This window comes from Doryrhamphus excisus, chromosome 8 (genome assembly GCF_030265055.1).
Source record: "Doryrhamphus excisus isolate RoL2022-K1 chromosome 8, RoL_Dexc_1.0, whole genome shotgun sequence".
NCBI lineage: Eukaryota > Metazoa > Chordata > Actinopteri > Syngnathiformes > Syngnathidae > Doryrhamphus > Doryrhamphus excisus.
In genome coordinates, this window is record NC_080473.1 from 4,372,157 (window position 1) to 4,393,511 (window position 21,355).

At 41.7% G+C, this 21,355-nt stretch overlaps 1 protein-coding gene across 4 annotated transcripts in view; it reads right to left on the reverse strand.

Moving 5' to 3' along the window:
- gdpd5b (glycerophosphodiester phosphodiesterase domain containing 5b) overlaps positions 1–21,355 on the reverse strand; it is a 34,895-nt gene that overhangs the window by 1,803 nt on the left and 11,737 nt on the right. Inside the window, exons 3-17 of one of the 4 annotated variants that reach the window (XR_009131382.1) lie at positions 14,906–15,009; positions 12,848–12,941; positions 12,704–12,763; positions 12,257–12,355; positions 10,398–10,491; positions 8,264–8,409; positions 7,438–7,520; positions 6,069–6,219; positions 5,747–5,968; positions 5,510–5,667; positions 5,287–5,434; positions 4,606–4,688; positions 2,800–2,814; positions 1,079–1,191; positions 742–972 (exon numbers count right to left, since the gene is read on the reverse strand). Coding sequence is in view for 2 of the 4 variants with exons in the window: in XM_058079500.1 (XP_057935483.1) it covers positions 1,079–1,191; positions 2,800–2,814; positions 4,606–4,688; positions 5,287–5,434; positions 5,510–5,667; positions 5,747–5,968; positions 6,069–6,219; positions 7,438–7,520; positions 8,264–8,409; positions 10,398–10,491; positions 12,257–12,355; positions 12,704–12,763; positions 12,848–12,941; positions 14,906–15,009 (1,570 nt within the window). In the remaining 2 variants the exon portion in view is untranslated. The remainder of the gene's footprint in view (positions 1–741; positions 973–1,078; positions 1,192–2,799; positions 2,815–4,605; positions 4,689–5,286; positions 5,435–5,509; positions 5,668–5,746; positions 5,969–6,068; positions 6,220–7,437; positions 7,521–8,263; positions 8,410–10,397; positions 10,492–12,256; positions 12,356–12,703; positions 12,764–12,847; positions 12,942–14,905; positions 15,010–21,355) is intronic. The other 3 variants (XR_009131383.1, XM_058079500.1, XM_058079501.1) reach the window with 3 other exon arrangements.

Genomic DNA, 21,355 nt, shown 5'->3' on the forward strand with positions numbered 1-21,355 from the left:
CGACTTTGACTTAAATTCTAAAGCGTGATTCAGCACATAAATCTGTTAATAATGGAAACTGTCCCTGTCGAAGCAAAGGCAAAGGGGTCTAGAGTTAAAACAGGAGTGCCGATCGTCATGCACTTCTGTATTATGCCCAATGGTGATCAGAATCCAGAAACTATGATAGCATGTCCTCGGCACACTGCTCAGCTATTGATTGCTCTGATCGACCGTGGCCACCCCGGTCACTCTTCGGCCACCCCACTGGCTATCGAGAAGTTTCAGGTGTCAACTTATTGCCACCCCTATGTGAGTAATGGTCTCATCTTGAACACTAACATTAATTCATTCATTTTCTACCGCTTTTTCCTCACAAGGGTCGCAGGGGTGCTGGAGCCTATCCCAGCTGTCTTCGGGCGAGAGGCGGGGTACATCCTGGACTGGTGGCCAGCCAATCACAGGGCACATATAGACAAACAACCATTCACACTCACATTCATACCTATTTGGAGTCGCCAATTAACCTAGCATGTTTTTGGAATGTGGGAGGAAACCGGAGTACCCGGAGAAAACCCACGCATGCACGGGGAGAACATGCAAACTCCACACAGAGATGGCAGAGGGTGGAATTGAACCCTGGTCTCCTAGCTGTGAGGTCTGCGCGCTAACCACTTGACAACCGTGCTGCCCGAACACTAACATCATGTTCCAAATGTTTACAAATGTAGAGGGGCGTGGGACACGAGTGTTGGAACTTACCTTTGACCCCGCCCAGTGCAAGGCAGACTGGGGTCCCCTTATAAGCATCACTAAGCATGACGCTGTGGGGAGGGGAGGGTGTGGGTGGCACGGAGGGAGTGATGGATGGATGAAGGAGCAAAGTGGAAGCATGGAATGAACAAGGGAAGAGGCAGCCGATGATGCAGATGACGGACACACACACACGGAGAGATGGCAGTGAGGGTCGGGGGTGGGGCTACCGGGATTGACCTTTTGACAGGGACGAGAGTGCAAGAGGAGGTAGAGGAACGTCGTTGACAGACATTCAAGAGAGACGGCATGCTGGGATGAGTTTACCATCCTTCACCGCCCTCACCAGAGAAGATGAGCTTCTCCTTCATGACGTTGAGGTCTCGGCTGGACCTTCCGACGGCGGCGCTCAGCATGATCTGCTCAGGGTTGTAGCTGCGCATGCCGCTGGTTCGATACCTGCAGGGTCGAATGGAGGAACGTCAGCTCAGGGAATGGTTTCATCAATAACTGCTGCTGCCGCTGCTCTCTCTCGGCAGACCGGCGTTGGACAAACACTTTCAATAAAATTGAATGTTGTGTCTTTGCATTTTAATATGTGAAACACGCTAAAATCAATCAAATGTTATCCAAGACTGTCTGAGGCTGGGATGTTGCTGTAACCCGTATCCTCTGCCTTAAAAACTCACTAAATGTACTGCAAAAAAGGTCAGTAAGGATAATTCATAATGCCGCCTACAGAGAACATACTAACTCCTTATTTCTAAAATCACAAATACTTCAACTTGCTGATATAGTTCATCTTCAAACAGCTAAAATAATGCATAAGGCTAAAAATAACCAATTACCTAAAAATGTCGTCCAATACTTCTCTACAAGAGAGAAATATAAACTACATTTGAAACACTTATATGCTAGGACTACGTTAAAAAAGCCATAGCATTTCAGTATTGACAATATTGACCGTTACTATGGTACCCATTATGTCATTGTATGGTCATATCACCTCTTACTTTGGTACGCGACAAAAAAAAAAAAAAATAACTTAAATGATATTAGGAAAGCAGGAAGTGAACAAATGTAATAACTCAATCCATTCCAGTTTGATTCCACATAATGAAATGCTATGGCTTTTTAACGTTGTCCTAGCATATAAGTGTTTCAAATTTAGTTCTTCCCTGAGATCATATTTCTCCTCTCTTGTAGAGAAGTACTGGATGACATTGGTAAAAAAAAAGGGGGGTGGGGGGGGGCATTTCACAAACATTTGTATCCAATTCACAAACAATTAAAATTAATTTTCAAAGAAGGATCTCCATTTTTGCATAGAGGCCTACTATCAACAACTGTCAGTCCTCGGCATCAATCTCCTGGTATGGCTGCTAATCCAAGTTCATCATTTTATAAGGCTAATAGATGATTAGAAAAGCCATCTAAAAATCTAAACTAAAACTAAAATCTCTTACCATGCTGTTAACTCCCCTTCAGAGAGCAGCACAAACTCGGTCTAACAAGGACAGAAAAACGCTGCACAACTGTGCAAGAGAGTGTGTAGTTCAAGACAAAGATGCCTCACAGCTGCACTAAATAGTAGCCATCAAACACCAGTGTCAGTATCAACAGTGAAGCGGCGACTTCAGGATGCTGGACTTCATAGCAGGACTGCCAAGAAAAAGCCATATCTCAGACTGGATTTCCAACTCATCCCAAACTTTGGAGCGGTAGTGTACCTTACACGAGTGTATGTTCATTCAAGAGAGCCTGCCTTGATGTAATTAAGAGAAGTGCAACAGCAACAGGAAGTCCATCAGCATCAATCAGACACTTACAAGCCACCTCCATTATTAGACAATGCAGCCATACGTCCTTTGAGGCATGTGGTATTTTTCCTGTTCCGTGTGGGTAAAAAAAAAAAAAAGAGGACTTCAAAGTAACTGCGACAAAGGTAGCGTCAGAGAAAAAAAATATACACACAAACAGACAAAAAGTCGGTAATAATAATAAGAAAAAAGCCGGTTAAAAGCAGGATGCGTTACATGAACAGAGGTTAAAGGAGAGGAGCGTTACCTGATCATGTGATAGCTGAGAGAAGATGTCAGAGTGCAGCGGCATGCAGTCAGGCAGAGGAGGGGGAAAGAAAGAGAGAGAGGACAAAGAAAAGGACAAGACAGAAGGCGGGAGACAAGAGAGGTCAGTTTAAGAAGGCGACAGACGCAACCGAGGAGGCACGCTGGAATGCTTCAGTGAATCTAATCGTCTGTCATATGATGAGATTCTACTGAAGGCGCGGGGTTGCTAAGGAACAATCCGTGCAGCTTTGTGATAACAGCAATGAAACACATTATTAAATGGTAAATACTGTATGTACTATTTTACTACTCCACGATGCTAGGAGTTATAGGGGCTACACCCTGGTAGGGGCTCCCAAGGCAAACAGGTCCTAAGTGACGGGCCAGACCAAGACTGATTCAGAAGACCCTTATGAAGAAAACTAAGAGGAGACACCGCAGCACCAAGGCATTCGACATTGTCCCTCATGGCATCCTTTGGAGGGGGCGGGGGTGCTCTCAGAGTACAGGATTGGTGGCACACTACTATGTGCCATTCAGTTCTTGTACAACCGGAGCAGGAGCCTGGTTCGCATTGCCAGCATGAAGTCGAGTCCGTGTCCGGTGAACGTTGGCCTCCGCCAAGGCTGCCCTTTGTTATCGATTCTGTTCATAATAAAGGCGTCAAGGGAGTCCGGTTCAGGGGCCTTAGGATCTCATCTCTGCTATTTGCGGACAATGTGGTCCTGATGGCCTCTTTGGGCTTTGACCTAGGATGGGACTCAGCACCTCCAAATCAGACAACATGGTTCTGGAGAAGGATGGAGTGGTCCCTCAGGGTTGGGAATGAGGTCATTCCCCATGGTGGAGGAGTTCACATATCACTAGGTCTTGTTCACGATTGACGAAAAGAGGGAGCGTGAAGTCGATATGCGGATATCGAGTCGCTGTACCGAACCATCATGGGGAAAAGAGAGCTGATCCAGAAGGCAAAGCTCTCAATTTACGGGTCGATCTATGTTCCCACCCTCACCTATGGTCATGAGCTTTGGGTTGTGACCGAAAGAATGAGATCACGGCTACAGGTGGCCGAAATGAGTTTCCTCCGTAGGGTAGCTGGACTCACCCTAATAGATAGGGTGGGAGGGGCTCAGAGTAGAGCCGCTTCTCCTTCACATTGAGAGGAGTCAGTTGAGGTGGTTCCCGGACGCCTCCCTGGTGAGGTGTTCCGGGCACGCCCAGCCGGAAAAAGACCCGGGTGGCAGACCTAGGACACGCTGGAGGGATTATGTCTCACAGCTGGCCTGGGAACGCCTTGGCGTCCTCCAGGTGGCACTGGAGGAGGTGTCCGGGGACCAGGAAGTCTACTAATACGCGACCCGGACAAGCGTAAGAGAATGGAATGGAATTTTTGATATATAATAAGAAAAGACTGAAAAAATTAGAAATTGATAAGACATTTAAATGCATGTATTCTACCGGACCTTTTTAATTCTTAAATATATGACACATTCCAACAAAAAGTGCTGTACTGTTTAGTAATTTTTAGCTTTATCTACTGGAAAACTTGGTTAATGATAGAGATACTATTTGCTGGTTCCTGGTAAGATGTCGAGCACCGGTATTAATTAAAGAATCACCGTGGCGGACCAACAACTCTAACTGTACAATATCCTGGAAAAACATCTTAGAAATGTTGTGTTAAATATGAAAGGAAGAGGCGCTGAAAAGGAGTTAATAAGTAGTAATCAGCAATGTGTGTGAGACAAAAGGAGAGAAGCAAACAGAGCAAAACAACCCCCCCTCCCCCAAAAGGTGAACTTACTTCTGTAATATGAATATTCCTACAACCACAACAAAAGAGATGAGGTCTGCGCACACCCACATCAAGCAGTATTCGTCTGCTGTCTGGAAGGGAAAACAAACAAACAAACCCATCATTCACCACAGGGAGGCACTGCAGGCCACAAGAACTCGATAATTGCAACGCAAAAGGATTTAACATTTGAATTAATCTGTTTTTTTTTAATTGTAATGCACTATTGTACAGAAACTCGACAACATCTGCTGGCATGCTTGTCTTTGCCAGATGCCGCAGCAGACCAAACACAGCAGGACTTTTAGGGTCAGGAGTTCCCCGTGCAGGCCTCCCATATGGCGACAAACATGGTGTGCCGCTCAGGTCAAATCATAAAGAGGTGCAGGAGAATTCAGGGGACAGACTAGTTCATAATTAATTAATTAATTAATTAATTAATAATTATTGTGCTGGGACTAAAAAGGCGAAAGCGAAGGGCTCTGGAAACTGTTTGTGTCCAACAGCTCATTTAAGGTACACACAGAGTCCTAGAAGCTATAATGTAGCAGATGCAGTCGCAGTGCATCATGGGAGTTACAAATGCTGGTTCCAAGACATTGACCGTGTGTGTGTGTGTGTGTTGTGTACGTTAACACTTGCTATCTGTGGATAAGAATAGAAAACATGCTGAAGGTTGTGTGTCCTTACCAATAGCCAGGTGGGGTAAGGCACCTTCTTGAGGACGTGGGGAGCCTCCGACGACACAGACGACACACCGCTGCACCAGAGCACAGAGTAAAGCCAGGGCTCGTTGACAGTGTAGAGGGTGAGGCTGATGTTTCTCTGAGAAAAGTCCCTGAAAAACATTTTTATGTTAATATACTATAAATTCGGAGCATTTGTGTGTGTGTGTGTGTGTGTAGGTTCCTACCCGATTTCCTGAGCGCTAGCCTGGTTGTATCTGAGCAGCAGCCTGCTGATGCCCGCCTCTTGGAGGCTTTGAGGACTTTGTTTCTCTACTGACGTCTGGACCAGACCGGGTGCAAGCTGTCTCACCTGAGCCCTGTCTTCATCAGGAGTCCACATCACCTGCAAACACGCAGGAACCAGGAATGAAAGTACCAAATAGGACACCTAGCTAGTGTACTATAAGCAATATGACACCAACCAGACTTTGAGGAACCCTGGATTGCTGCATGGCCTGCAGCGTGTCATTGATCCAGCTGTCGTAACAGGGATGTCCCGCAGGGGGTCTCCTGAGTCTGAACACCACACTGGCGTTATGGTAGGAGGCCAGCTTGAGAAGCTGCTCCAGGCTGCACACGCTCTGGTTGCTAATCAGGTTCCTCTCGTGGGGGGACAGGGCCGGCACCGTCCAGAAGGGGTCATCCTGGAGAATAGGAGTGAAGAGGCTTTTAAACATGTAAAAACGAGTGACAGTGAGAATCCAAACACTACTTGGCTGATTACGTGCCTCACGGCTGTCCCACCTTGAGGAACCACTGTCCCGCGTTGAGCTGCTGCAGATCGGTCCAGTTGAAGAGCGAAGCATCTTCCATCTGCCTGTCGGGGAAGACCTTCTCTACGTCGGTGGTCCTGCGCAGGGTAGGGTCGTGCATCAGGAACGGAACACCGTCGACACTTGTTTTAAGAAACAAAAAGGGAACAGTTTTATTGCAGGTAAGCTGAATATTTTATATGTACACCATAAATGCTCTAATTATAGCCTGGGTGTTTATTTACCAAAACGGTTTGCAATAAATGGAGAAAGGCTGGTATTGCGGTGTTTTTTTTTTACTTTGACCACATGGTCATTCATTAACAAGTTCACTCCCACTTGGAAATGTTTTTTGTCCAGTCTGAGTCTGAGTTTTCTTGGCAGTCCTGCTATGAAGTCCAGCATCCTGAAGTCGCCGCTTCACTGTTGATACTGACACTGGTGTTTGATGGCTACTATTTAGTGCAGCTGTGAGGCATCTTTGTCTTAAACTACACACTCTCTTGCACAGTTGTGCAGCGTTTTTCTGTCTTTGTTAGACCCAGTTTGTGTTGCTCTCTGAAGGGAGTAGTTCTATGTGAAGTATTTCCATAATGCCTCATATTAACTCTCTAACAAGATCTCAGTGTATAAACTGGTCATATATCTCATCTCGTTTCATATTATCTACATACTGTATTGAGTATAACTCTGGAAAAACTATTGATTTTGTTAATACTTGGGTTGTTTATATTGTTTATTTTTCTATATTGTGTATTTTGTACTGCTTAACTGACTCTGTACTCTTGCTGCTGTGCAATACAAATTTCCCCATTGAGGGACGAATAAAGGCATATCTTAATCTTAATCTTAATCTTAATCTTAATCTTAATAGCATGGTAAGAGATTTTAGTTTTAGTTTAGATTTTTAGATGGCTTTTCTAATCATCTATTAGCCTTATAAAATGATGAACTTGGATTAGCAGCCATACCAGGAGATTGATGCAGAGGACTGACAGTTGTTGATAGTAGGCCTCTATGCAAAAATGGAGATCCTTCTTTGAAAATTAATTTGAATTGTTTGTGAAATGGATAAAAATGTTTGGAAAACAAAGACATTTGTGTATATAACATGACACAGCAATTACAGAACCAATGGTGTAGTAAACTGCTCAGTTCATTGTAAACAACTGTACAACAGGTACATGAGTGAGTCTAAAGTGCATGTAGAGACAAATAAAGCTGCTGGAAGCTGCCATCTTGTGGCATTAATAAAACTGTATCAACAGCCACAACTGTGAATGCCAACAATGCAATGGCACTTGTCGGTAAACTCAATAGAAGCATGAAGTGGAGCGTAGATTGCTTGCTGGTTTGGGTACCTGATAGCTATGTCCGCCTCCAGCCCAGTGACATTCATTTGCAGCGCTCGCTGAAAGGACCACATCGTGTTCTCTGGAGCCAGCTGAAATCCCCCGCCCCCCCAAAACACAAACATTTACACTTCTTGTCTCGTGTGACTACTATTCTGTTTGTTTTACAGTTCCAAGCATATGTGGGAAAACGGCAGCTTATGGATTACAAATTAACTCAATGGGATCCGGCAGGTTAAAAATCTCTGACAAGAACTGAATCATCTTCTGGACACTGTGAGTCAAGAGAACAGGAAAGACAGGAAGAAAATGTTATGATCAATAATGTGACCTTGTGGAGGCCAGTCATGTGATGTTGTGTTTTCTCTGGGACTTTCACAGCCATGCACAGACTCTCCCTATTTTAGATTCCACTGTGAGGATCGATCGCTTTACACAAATAACCGCAAATAGCAGGGTGTGTGTGTGTTTTCTTTTTGTGCGTGAACATGTCAGCTCCCTTTTCCCATCAGCGTGTTGCATAACACGAAGAGGGATATCGAGCCAAGGCCATAAATCCAAAATTCAGATCGCTTAAAAAGCTATAAAACTAACTGTGTTTAGTCAGGCATCATTCTCTCGGCGTGGCATTTCACCATATCCATAATGAGTACCAGTTTATACACTAGTTCATTTACTACAGCTCATTGCATTGCGGAAACCAATTGACCAGAAAGCCATAAATCTGATAGAGAACTAAAATCGAGAGCTCCCTTTGGTTCAGCCTTAGGAAGTATAGACATACTATATATTGGATGCATGAGGGCTTTGTGCTCATATGCACTTGAGGACTCACCATGGGGGCCCCCTGGTGGCCAATAACATCGGGGCGAGGCTTGAGGTTACTGGGGTCCATAATGCAAGGAGAGGTGATGTAGAGCGGCACCACGTAAATGCCCAGCAACGCGCCGAGATACAGCAGCATGACCACCACCTGGAAGGCTGTGGAAGAGCACACGTTCAACTGGAACCCTCAGCATGCATTTGATATTAAAGTCTGTACGTGTTTGGTGCCGTTTTAGGCAGAAAAAAATGGCAGACGTGCATTTTATAATAGCATGGCCAGCATCTTCCCCATTGAAATCTATGCTTGTAGCAACCAGGAAGTGAAAAGGCATGTGTCTGTGTTGCGTGAAGGAAGTAACGCATTGAAGAGAAATGTTCAGTTCAGTTGTAAATGTGAAAATTGTAAATATTTCATGGTATTATATTTGTAAAAAATTGTTATTTTCAAATAAAACACATTTTTTTGTGTTGTTTATGTTGTGGCATTGTTTTTTTAGACATTTTGGCTAAATATATATGGCTAAATGTGTGTCAAAATTGAAAATTAATGGTAATGGTTTATTTCATTTGAACATGCATCAGATTACAATTGAGTGCATCCCATAATCAGTTCACAGTTCCACATGTCCAAAAGGAGGAGGAAGAAGCAAAGCTTATTAAATCCTACCCCTCCATCTGGTACTTTTAAAATCAGTAACTGTTACATTTGTTCACTTCCTGCTTTCCTAATATAATCGAAGTTTTTAAAGATTTTTTTTTACTTTATTTTATTAATTTTTATTTTTTTAATTTTTATTGATTTTTTATTTTTTGTCACGCACTGAAGTACGAGGTAATATGACCATACAATGACATTAGGGGTACCATAGTAAGTGTCTATAGTGATATATATAGCACATCATGACTGGTTCAAGACTCTTCATCCTTGTATTTAGCAAACATCAAATGCTTGTATTGTTTCTTGAATTGGCTCATTGTTTGAGGTCCTTACTCAAACCATTCCATTTAAAAAAAAATATCAGGACACCCCCGGAGACCACCATGTCGCACTGTCAGAGCCAGATTAGCCTTGTTAGGTGTTAACGGAGTCTACTTGTCATGTTACAGGTTATATTATTTTCCAACAATTAATTCAAAAACAGAGGTTCCTCTTAATTGTCTTAAAACAGTACTTTTCATATTTTATATGATGTCTTGATTTATCTTGTACCAAGGTACAAATGAGCAATGGCAATGGTGATGTGGGGAATGTATTTGTTTCAAGGTCAGTTCTATGTGTGTGTGTGTGTGTGTGTGTGTAATGGGAGCCAGGCACAGTGTGCAATCAGGGAGACACACATTGTTTGAAACGATGAAGTTATTTCTTAAATATAGGGGCGGGGCCGAGCCAATCTACTTTTGGTCTAGGGTTCAGATACCAGCGTAATTCATGCATCGTACATTTCCTACTACTCCAATCCAAGAACTATGTCTGTGCTTTAATGTTCCGCAAATATAGCTAGAAGAACACAATTTTATATCAGCCTACACAGCTGGCTCCACACAGTACATGCACTGCTGCATTCCTCTGCCTGACACGTTCACAAACTCGTAACACACAAAATCAACAATAATGGTCATGTAGCCAACTGGAGGTTATGTCAACACATCAGGCTGAGAGCTTGTGTGCGTGTTTGTGTGGCACTGCAGGTGACGTTCTTCTCGCTATGTTTGCTGGTATTCTTTTGGTGTGGTTCCATATTAAAGCAAACAAAGCTCTGGTATCTGGTAAAAGGTGGATAGGGGCATCCCTACTTAAAAATCAGCTCACATGATGGCAATTATCCACAGGCCAACAACGTTTATAAGGATTATGGGTGTTATTACGTTGCGTGATTTATTTTGTTTGTAACTGCAACAATTCATGAAGAAATTCAAAAGCAAACATTCAAAGCATCATGCGAATACACAGTAAGAGATAGTAATCTTCTGATTCCTGTGGGTCAGACAGTCTGAATGTATTCTGTGTGACATGGGGCTGAAGGAATGCTTTCTACCTGCACCTCCATGATGGGTGCCTTGGCCTCTGTCGACACATTGCTAATCATTTCACACTCCTCCTGTGTGTGTGTGTGTGTCAGTCACATTGAATGAGCGAGACTTACACGTTTTTTCGGCACGGGCCACCTGTCCGGCCACGATCCAGGACAGAGCTGTGAAGGCGGCGACGGCGCCGACGTGCAGGAACGGCCCTGTGGCCTGTGTTGATGTGAGGAGGTGAGACCAGATTAAGATGTCTTAGTGGAATTACAGACTTGGCAACACTGCTGGGAGATAATGGCTACAATTTGTGGAGGCATTTCCTTTTAAAATTCAGTGGTTTGAATGGCATGACACAATACACATTCCTGCTGTTGCCGTCGTCTTACAGGAACACTAATTACAGGATTCTAATAACTACTTGGGAGTTAACACACAGCTGCAAAGTCATTGCTGGACCCCTATCCTATGGTTCCAATTACAGTGTTCTTCAAACAATGTGAGCCAGAGTGCTTAGGTGCACCATAATTGGATATTTATGGAATTTGAACTCACTCATTACCGATAACAAGTTTTTTTTAATTTAATAATAAGTTGGAGTGCATGAGAAAGTAGCTCTTTTCGACCACAACATTATTCAAATACTGTATAGTCGTCCCTTGCCACTTTGCGCTTCAAATCCTGTGGCTTCACACTTACGGTTTTACAAAAAATATATTCATTATTAAATCATGGTGTCTTGGTTGAATATGGCCTGTTGGTAAAGAAATATGCATATTTAGGCAAATGTTATGTACTTTTGCCTAAATTAAGCATTTCCACGTATAAAAATGGCTGAATGAATTAAAATACAAATTATTCAGGCGCATTTAAAGATATTGTGATGAGATGTAGTAGCCTACATTGGTCACTAGTTGTCACTAATGTGACTGTAATGTGAATCAACACACAAGTATGAGACTCATTTACTATGTCTGAAATGGCTTATTTTCTCTCATTATGTTTACTACATTGGGTAATACCATTGGAAAGGTGAGTGTAGGGGTGCCATGTTAAACACAGGTTTTCTGTGATCTCACAATAAAAAAATATTCCATTAATAAAGATGGAATCCTACTTGGTGGAAATTCACGGTTGGGTCTGGAACCAATTAACCGCAATAAATGAAGAATGACTGTATATTGTAGAAAATGGCAGCAACAGAATGAATGTTGTAATGGCAGTAAGGAACCAAAGGCTCAGCCAGAGTTAATACGGCTGGTGAGTTCAATGTAAACAGCAGTGCAACGAGTGCAACACACATAGTTTCACAATAACATTTTAAAGCGCATGCAGAGGTACACTACCGCTCAGAAGTTTGGGATCACTTGCAAATTTCTTTGTTTTCCAAAGAAACACAAATTTTCATGCATTTCACAAACATTTTTTTTTCCATTTCGCAAACATTTTTATCCATTTAACAAACAATTAAAATGAATCAGATGATTTTCAAAGAAGGATCTCCATTTTTGCATAGAGGCCTACTATCAGTCTGTCAGTCCTCTGCATCAATCTCCTGGTACGGCTGCTAATCCAAGTTCATCATTTTATAAGGCTAATAGATGATTAGAAAAGCCATCTGAAAATCTAAACTAAAACTAAAATCTCTTACCATGCTGTTAACTACTCCCTTCAGAGAGCAGCACAAACTGGGTCTAACAAGGACAGAAAAACGCTGCACAACTGTGCAAGAGAGTGTGTAGTTTAAGACAAAGATGCCTCACAGCTGCACTAAATAGTAGCCATCAAACACCAGTGTCAGTATCAACAGAGAAGCGGCGACTTCAGGATGCTGGACAAAAACATTTCCAAGTCATCCCAAACTTTGGAGCGGTAGTGTACATGAAGCTGTTGGATGCAGGTGTTGATTAGAAGTTACAGTAGACCATGAGAGAAAAGTACAAGAAATAAAGCTGCCTCTTTTATTTTGTCTGGTGTAGCTGACCTGCAAGGAGATGGGGATGATGTCCCACTCGTGCTGCCAGGTTTGATTGATGGATATCACCCCGACAACGGTTGTCAGCAGAGCCGCGGTGACTCCAATCTGTGTGGACAGGACAGTGAAAGAATAAATCAAGCCATCGCTATGGACACACATCTATCACAAAGTAACCCAGAGTGGTTTGTGGCCCTTTTGTGACCGCCCCCTCCAAAATGTGTTTGTACTCTGCATTTGGCTTGCTGATGACATTCAATGTAACAGGGCTTTTCATGACCTCCCTGTGACACGGAGGTGCGAATTTTAAGTCGAGGATGAGCTCAATCATCTGTGAAAGAGCGTTTCCACTCAGTGACACATATACAGATATACACTATGATGCAGAACATCATTTGTCAGGGTTTTTTTCCCCCCATCATCTATACATTAAAAACTGAACGGTAAACACATTACCTTATGAAGCCAATGCAAATTCAGCTGTTGGCCAAGTGCAATGTGACAAAGTGCTAAAATCTGCCAGAGGAAAAACAACAAATGTCAGAATGAAGGTGCTATGGTGGACATAGGAAGGTATCTTGGTGGGCATCTCTAATTTACCATTAAAAAGGCTATGTAGGTGAAGCCAGCAGCGGTCGTGGCCAGGATTGGAACGGTGCCATCGCTCCACTCGCCAGAGCGGTTGTAGAGGAACCTGCAAGCAAAGAGACATTTTATAACCGTTGTCATATTGAGTGCACGCCCGCATTTCATCGATAACAACTAGAGGAAAGCCATGGGAAGTAATATTGCCGCTTAGATTAAATTTTGCCCCTCAATCCCAACTGTGTATTTCCGCATTTGCAGGTTGCGGCTTACAAGCAGACTATCAAGTCCTATGGGTTTGAATGTTTTATTGTTGCAATAAAGCAGCCACAGACAACAGAGATCACAGTATCAGCGACCACAGACGCTTTTGGGAGTGTTATATTAATGCTTGTTTGGTAAATTCCTCCAAGAAATAAGACGTCTGGACTTACAAGGAAGAAAATACTCAAATACGGAGTCTGTGAATGTGCATGCAGTGGAGCTTTTTTGCAACGTTGGTGAACTAGAGTCTACAACAGGCACAATAATGATAATAATAATCATCTTAACTCATCCCTTCCTGTCCACATGTCCAGAAGCCATTCATTGAAACACATACAAGCATGAGTCTTATTGATTCATATGGTCTCTGTTTAGACATACTATATTGGATATTATGATTGTAAAGGTTACTATAGGGGGGTTAATACAGGTCTACAGGTCTCCAATCGTATTTAGAAAGTCACAAACAGGTTTTCTATGCTCCAACTATAAAAATATTCCATTTAGCAATTTTGAATCCTATTTTGTGAATATTCAATCAATAAAACACAATATAAACGAGGGACTATTGTATTGTATTTCGACCTAATATTCTTTTTAAATTTGTCCCACAGTCGTTAGTTAAAACATGGCCTGTACAAAGGTTTGACCCTGTAATGATGATTTCTATTTCTATCCTGGAAGGTTTGACATTGGAGGTTGTGCTGTATGTGCTTTGAACTTGACAAACACTAATTACAATATCAGGCTGCAGTGTCACCGAGACAGGGAGCCCTGTGTTAATACATTTTACACCGCAGATGGTCCAAGACACTCCCTGCTGCTAAATCACTCTCACTGTTGTTATCTAAAAGGCAGGCGGCCTATTTAACGTTTCCTTACGAAAAGGAAAACAGGAGTGTGATTTGCTGATACAAGCAGACCTACACTACAGCTCAAAAGTTTAGGATCACTTGCAAATGTTTTGGTTTTCCACAGAAAAACAAATTTTCATGCATTTCACAAATCATTTTTTCCATTTCACAAACATTTTTATCCAATTCACAAACAATTATAATTAATCAGATGATTTTCAAAAAAGGATGTACATTTTTGCATAGAGGCCTACGATCAACAACTGTCAGTCCTCTGCATCAATCTCCTGGTATGGCTGCTAATCCAAGTTAATCCATCAATTTATAAGGCTAATAGATGATTCGAAAAGCCATCTAAAAATCTAAACTAAAACTAAAATCTCTTACCATGCTGTTAACTACTCCCTTCAGAGAGCAGCACAAACTGGGTCTAACAAGGACAGAAAAACGCTGCACAACTGTGCAAGAGAATATGTAGTTTAAGACAAAGATGCCTCACAGCTGCACTAAATAGTAGCCATCAAACACCAGTGTCAGTATCAACAGTGAAGCGGCGACTTCAGGATGCTGGACTTCATAGCAGGACTGCCAAGAAAAAGCCATAGACTGGCCAAAAACATATCCAAGTCCCAAACTTTTGAGCGGTAGTCTCCGTCTTTGTGGAGAGAGAGGAGAGTGATACAGAAGAGAGGATGTGAAAGGGTAGCATAAGGTTGAGAGAAAACAAGGGGACAAAAGGGGAACGGGGAGGGCGGAAAAAGAAAGGGCCCATTGGGAAAAGAATAACCGGACGGCCAGCAGTGGATGATGATAAGAGGAAAAGGGGGCATCTCGAAGGAGGAGTTTTGGACACCAAGAAGACAATTGCAAATCAATGGACAAAATAGATAGCCTGGCCAGGATTTAATTCATTTCAAGCCCATACAATTAACACCGTGACCTGATAGCTACTCACCAGTTGAACTCACTGTAGTCGTTGCGAGCTTCCAACCAGAAGTAGAACCAGGCCAGCAGCGCACAGAAGGTGAAGAGAAGGACGAGGGACCACAGCAGCTCCCACTGTAAGCACACAAAATACATCAAGTGACCACCCCCCATGGGGGCTAAGTGTTCAAAAAGTTTAATAAGTACAGCTTTATCATAATAACACAGTCAGTGGTTATCAAAGCTTATTAAAAGTTCACTTTCTGGAGAATGTGGCCAGTGTTTGGCACATTGGGTCAAACTGCCTGCCGACCTTTTTGGAATGAAGTAGTCCCTTATTCACTTTGCTTATTAAAAGTTCCCATGCAGCTAATTACTGTCCAGTTCTACCACGCACCTTGACGCCAGGGCAGTATTACTTTTTTTTAACCCCATTTTATGTCTGCCAAAGCAAGACATACAAATCCACAACCGTTAAAAGTAGCTTTTCATTTAAAAAGTGAACAAACTGTTTGTAAAAATGGATTTAAACTCTCTTTTTTCTGTTTGCTGCACAGACTGATGAGGAGACAAGACTTGACAAGGCTTGCAAGGCCCCCCCTTACCCTCTCCCCCATGACATCACATTACCATTCTGCAAGGTTGGCATTTACTATATTCCACCCTGTGGCATGGAGCGACATGGCATAGCAGCAACAGAACATTACAATCTCTGCGTATCAGGCCGGCAGTGACATCATTATTTTGACTAGTCTGAAGCTGCTTGCCCAAGACAAAGCGTGCGAAGAAGTCCTTGGCTTATTCGGAACAAAATACTATTAGTTGGAGAGGCAGTCATTAAAATATTTGAAATATTTCTCGATATTTTGATTAGATCGACTGAACTAACCATCTTTAAGTATCCAGCCATCCATTTTCTATGCAACTTACCCTCACAAGGGTCGTGGGGATGCTGGAGCCTATCCCAGTTGTCTTTGGATGAGAGACGGGGTACACCCTGGACTGGTCGCCAGCCAATCACAGGGTACATATAGACTCACATTCATACCTATGGACAATTTGGAGTCGTCAATTAACCTAGCATGTTTTTGGAATGTGTGAGGAAACCGGAGTACCTGGATAAAAACACACGCACGCATACAGAGATGCCCAAGCAGAGATTCTAACCCAGGTCCATTTTTAAGTATAGTCAAATAAATTATATTCTAAAACTCATCCTCAACTATTTGAGTAGATTTTTCTTAATTTATTTTAGTAAATCAAATGAAAACCATTTTAAATGCTTAAGTGAGTCTCCCAGTTGACTTCAATTGTATGGCGCATACATTCATACTTATGGATGGTTTAGTCACCAATTAACATGCATGGGGAGAACAAGCGAGATTCAACTATTTCTACCATTAAACTATTCCGACCATGTTAAGGTTGGTTGTCTACACACATTTTGTGGTTCTGTAAGATGTATGATAGATGAAAATATTTCATTAGAATGAAATTACAAATTATTTAAATGAAAACGTAGTTGTTTTGGAAAGAACATATGTTCATTGTTTCATTAGAATCAACTTAGCCGCATGATTGTTGAGTGGTTAGCATGTTGGCCACACAGTCAGAAGATCTGGGTTCAAATCTCCGCTTGGACTGTATGGAGTTTACATGTTCTCCATGTGTGTTTTCTCTGGGTACTCCAGTTTGCATGTCAGGTTAATTGGTGACTAAACTGTCCATAGGTATGAATGTACGTGCCCTGCAATTGGCTGGCGACCAGTCCAGGATGTACCCCGCCTCTTGCCTGAAGTCAGTTGGGAGACTTATTAAAAAAGAGGTTTAATTTGATTTACTTAAAGAAATTGAGTAAAATCTATTTAAAAAATAGTTGAGGTTGAGTTTTAGAATGTAATATATTTGACTATACTTAAAAAATATTAGTTCAGTCAACATAATCAAAATATTTTGTTTCCGATAAAATTACTTTGTGCAGCCACTAACAATAATAATATTGTGTTAATTTTCAGTGTAGTAAAAATAACAACCAACAGACAAAAAACAACAAATGTCAACGTCTAAATTGGAAAGCAGCAAACGTGACATGAAAAGACAGGACTTCATGTGCCCAGCTTTATTAGCCGAAAGGCAAAGGCCTCCCTCTTCACCCTCACTCTTCACTGGAATTAGCCTCTCAGAAACTTGTCACATTCCTGTGCGTATCCAGATAACTCCCTGGAATTTCACACAAGGCGTACATACTACAGGGCACTTACAGCACCAAGACAAATGGCTCAGAAGGTGTGCATGTGCAGGGAGCAAATTCATCTTCTCTCTAAATTAGTAGTGAGATTTATTCTGTAGCATTTATAAAACATTTACAAGTGCTTTTATGGACTTAATTACAAGTCGTAAATGCGTGAAAATATATAATGATTATATGTTTCTGCAATGACTATTGAAATACATTTGAACACAACAATGACACACAGTCAACTTTACTTATGTTCAGTTTTTTTCCCACAGGACTGCAATTTATTTGTGGCGGTGGTGGGGCAAGAATGCGTAATGACGTGATCAGCAAACACATCGGCAAAAAGTGACATGAAAAGCAGAAAAACTTTGTTTTAAGTATGTTATATACACTACATCGTTTTTCTGTCCTTGTTAGACCCAGTTTGTGCTGCTCTCTGAAGGGAGTAGTTAACAGCATGGTAAGAGATTTTAGTTTTAGTTTAGATTTTTACATGGCTTTTCTAATCATCTATTAGCCTTATAAAATGATGAACTTGGATTAGCAGCCATACCAGGAGATTGATGCAGAGGACTGACAGTTGTTGATAGTAGGCCTGTATGCAAAAATGGAGATCCTTCTTTGAAAATTCATTTTAATTGTTTGTGAAATGGAAAAAATGGGGAAAAAAATTCTTTGGAAAACAAAAAAAAATTTCAAGTGATGCCAAACTTTTGAGTGATAGTGTATATTTTTCCAGGAAAAAATGGGAAAAATTTTTTCTATGGAAAACAAAAAAAATTGCAAGTGATCCCAAACTTTTGAGTGGTAGTGTATATTTTTCCAATGCCATTTCCAATGCTATGAGATGGGTGACGGACCTACAGGAGTACTCACTGAGGAGCAATATGTGCTTCCATGTCACTTTTTTGAAAAAGTATCCAGATGGGTCTGATTACCATAAATTCCAGTGTACCTGATTATGAACCGCAACCACCAAATTTAAACAGATTTTTTTTTGGTCTATATATATATGCCACACCTGTCTGTAAGCTACATGTGTCCACGTTAAGGACACACTAAACCTTGCAATTCTACCCACACTCGGTGTTCCCGGCGTCACTCGTCAGCTCCAACGACTGAGACTTGAAATGCTTTTTTTTTATCGCTCAACACCTGCCGCGTTTCAAGAAGAAGCTGTAGTAATTTCACACACCGCCCAAGACTTCTAAATATGATATAAGTGTACACTTCTCGACTTCCTGACTCTGCGGTCTAAGCATAATGGAAACTTGAGTTCTTTTAGTCATAAATTAGCCACATTATTGTTAAAGCTGTAGGGTTCAAATGTGTGGGGGGAAAAATAAAACAGCGTCTGGAATTTACGGTAGTGGCTAAATACATCAACTAGTTGGCAACACTGACATTATTCTCTGGCAAATCAGATGCGTTGTCATGTGTTTTACAGTGCTAACAGGTAGCGGCAAATCTATTTGTGGTGGACCGCCAGTAATGAATCAACATATAGGAAACAATGATACTGTGACACAAGAAAACAGCGGCATTAAAGGCCAGGTTCCCGTGTCATCACATGAACACAACATCAGTGGCAAATGACACCGGCGAACCGTTGCTTCTACTTCTGCAGCTTTTGTGTGAGTCAGCGTTAAAGACTGACTAAATGGAAATACTTTCAATTATTACTGAGCGGCCAGATCAGCTTGCGCTGCGTGTTTGACGTGGTCTACATACAATGCACCTTGAACACACACATGCTCTCACACACCTTTACAGAAGCAGATGCGCAGTCAGCCTGGTCGACTTTTTCTGCTGAACAAAAAGCTAAAAAAAATGAGAGAGGCATAATAATGCTTTTGTGGCTTGTGAATGCTCCCTCAGCATCAGATTCTCAGTTCTCACGCTCCCGCGATTCACTCTGGTCCTGTTACATGCAACTGATACGCCTTCTTGATTGCGCCTTGTTTGTTTAGTGGGCTCCGTTTTAACACCTCACACCGACCTATAATAATATATGAGGATGCTCCTATTAGACCCAATACACTGCTGTAAGTTAGGCATCCCATTAAAAATGCTTGTTTTACAGTCAAACCTGGAATTTGATCAAAATGTAGTGCAAAATGATGCCTCTCAAGAGGTTGAAACCCTTTGAAGATTAGCAGAGATCGCAAAGAGATAAGAAGATAGGAAAAGTGCTACACACATCTCCAGTACAATACGGCTAACAATGTCACCTACAGAAAATTTAGTGCTGATTCAACAAAAAACTAATATGCCGGTAGATATAAACTAATGATTGTTACTTAAAACTAGGGGCGTCAAGGTCTTGTGTCACAAGATCTCGCAACATTAATATGTGACAAGATTTCTTTCTTTTTTGGCTGTGTGTTCAAAGCAGACATTTTAAAAAGACACATATTATATATGTGTCTTTTATATTATCCGTATATTATAGACTCCTATACAGTTTAAAATATAATTGGGTTCGCAGCTAGCGGTACAAACCGGAAGTCCTTCTAAGCACTCGGGAGTGTGACCAACCTTAGCGGAGTGGGGAAGCCTGGAGGCGGGCCGTGGTTAAAATACATTAAAACAGAGGAAGCTCATAGGAAGCTCGAAATCCAAAGAAATACAGTTGAATTGGTGCAGATTTTGGAAGAACTCGAAAGCTTTCTGTGCTGGTTATCATGTGTAGCTGCTATATAGGAGTCAAAAACTCAATACAAAAGGGCCAAAAAATTAGCAAAATAGGTCCCCTTTAATATATTGGCATGTGCATGAGTGTTTACTACCTTCAAACAGGCAGGAAGATGATTTACTCTGTGCATTGGTTTCAGCACCTTGCCACATTTGTCCCATCGAACAAAAACATCCCAAACTACTGTAAGAGTACTGTATGTTAAGTCATTATTTCTGATGAAAAAAATTACAATAAAAAAAAATCGTTTGGCCAGCAGCATCCTGGGATCCTGGGTATATAATCTGAAATACAGTATTTAATAGACAGAATCTTGTACTGCCCCTGTTACACAAATGTGCAGAGTCCAAGGCAAGTTGTCCAAATAGTCAAAACAAAAAGGATGAGCACCTCAAAGAAAGAATGCTGACTCAGCACTATGCTATCTGCTGGCCCGGAGAACCACTTGCATGCAGGAAACAGAGCTAAACGGTATCGGGTTTCCCGTAAACACGAGAGCGCAAATCAATACCCCCACATTCTGTTTTGAGAAGCTTTACTTATGATCGAGAAGAACCTTTTCTAGCTCTGGAGATTTTAGTGGCTCTGACGAATGTGACGAGTCACAGGATATGTCCGCGTGTGTGTTGGAGGTTTCCACTCGATCCACAGTACGCATGTGGGCACAAATAAATTATCCAATCGAGCGTTGAAGTGCATTTGAGTGCGTGCACGCACTTGCCTTGTTGCAGCAACACAACCTGTGTCCTTACAAAAAAAAAAAAAAAGAACAGAAGAGCCACAGGAAAAGGTCAGGGTAAATGCCGTATCTACAGTGATATTTATCCTGGCACGTGATGCTAAAAAATGCCTGAAGCAGCATTAACCACTACATTTCATACCTTTATTTAAAAGGTTTAAATCTAAATGGATGTTGCCGTAGATAATAGAGATGGTGGAGTATTTGAATAGCACACAAACCTTTACTGAATACCGTAAAGGTCAGGGAATAAATGCTCATGCTCGAGTCCCTGAGGTTTGAGAGCCGAGTGACCAACTACACGTGGCAAAATACTGCATTTGAGCATCTAGTTTTTCCACTGTGACACATTCTGTACTGCTAATCTTTTTTCCACCTCCTACATGCTACATCTTGTTTTTAGAAACTGTGAAGAAAACAATTAAGAATAATTCACATATTCAATAACTTCTGGCTGGCAATGCAGATCTTTCATCATGTTTCAAACCTGAAAAAACAGTATTTCCAAGACATTCATTTATTTGTGGTGGCCCACTATTAATACATTTGACCCACCATTAATGGTTTTGGCCCTACCCGTGGCTCGGCGACATGCTTCCCTCGTTTGGTAACACTTCACCTTCCCAATGACATACTGTACATAAAACAAGGGGTCCAAAAATCAGCCTGGGGGCCTTTTACGCGGCACATTTTTTATGGACCCGTGGCACTACTGATACTACTGTATCGTGGTTACTTGGTTTCGAACACTATCGCGATGATGGAATTTCCGCAAAATGGTTTTTTTTTTAAACCATTATTATAGCCC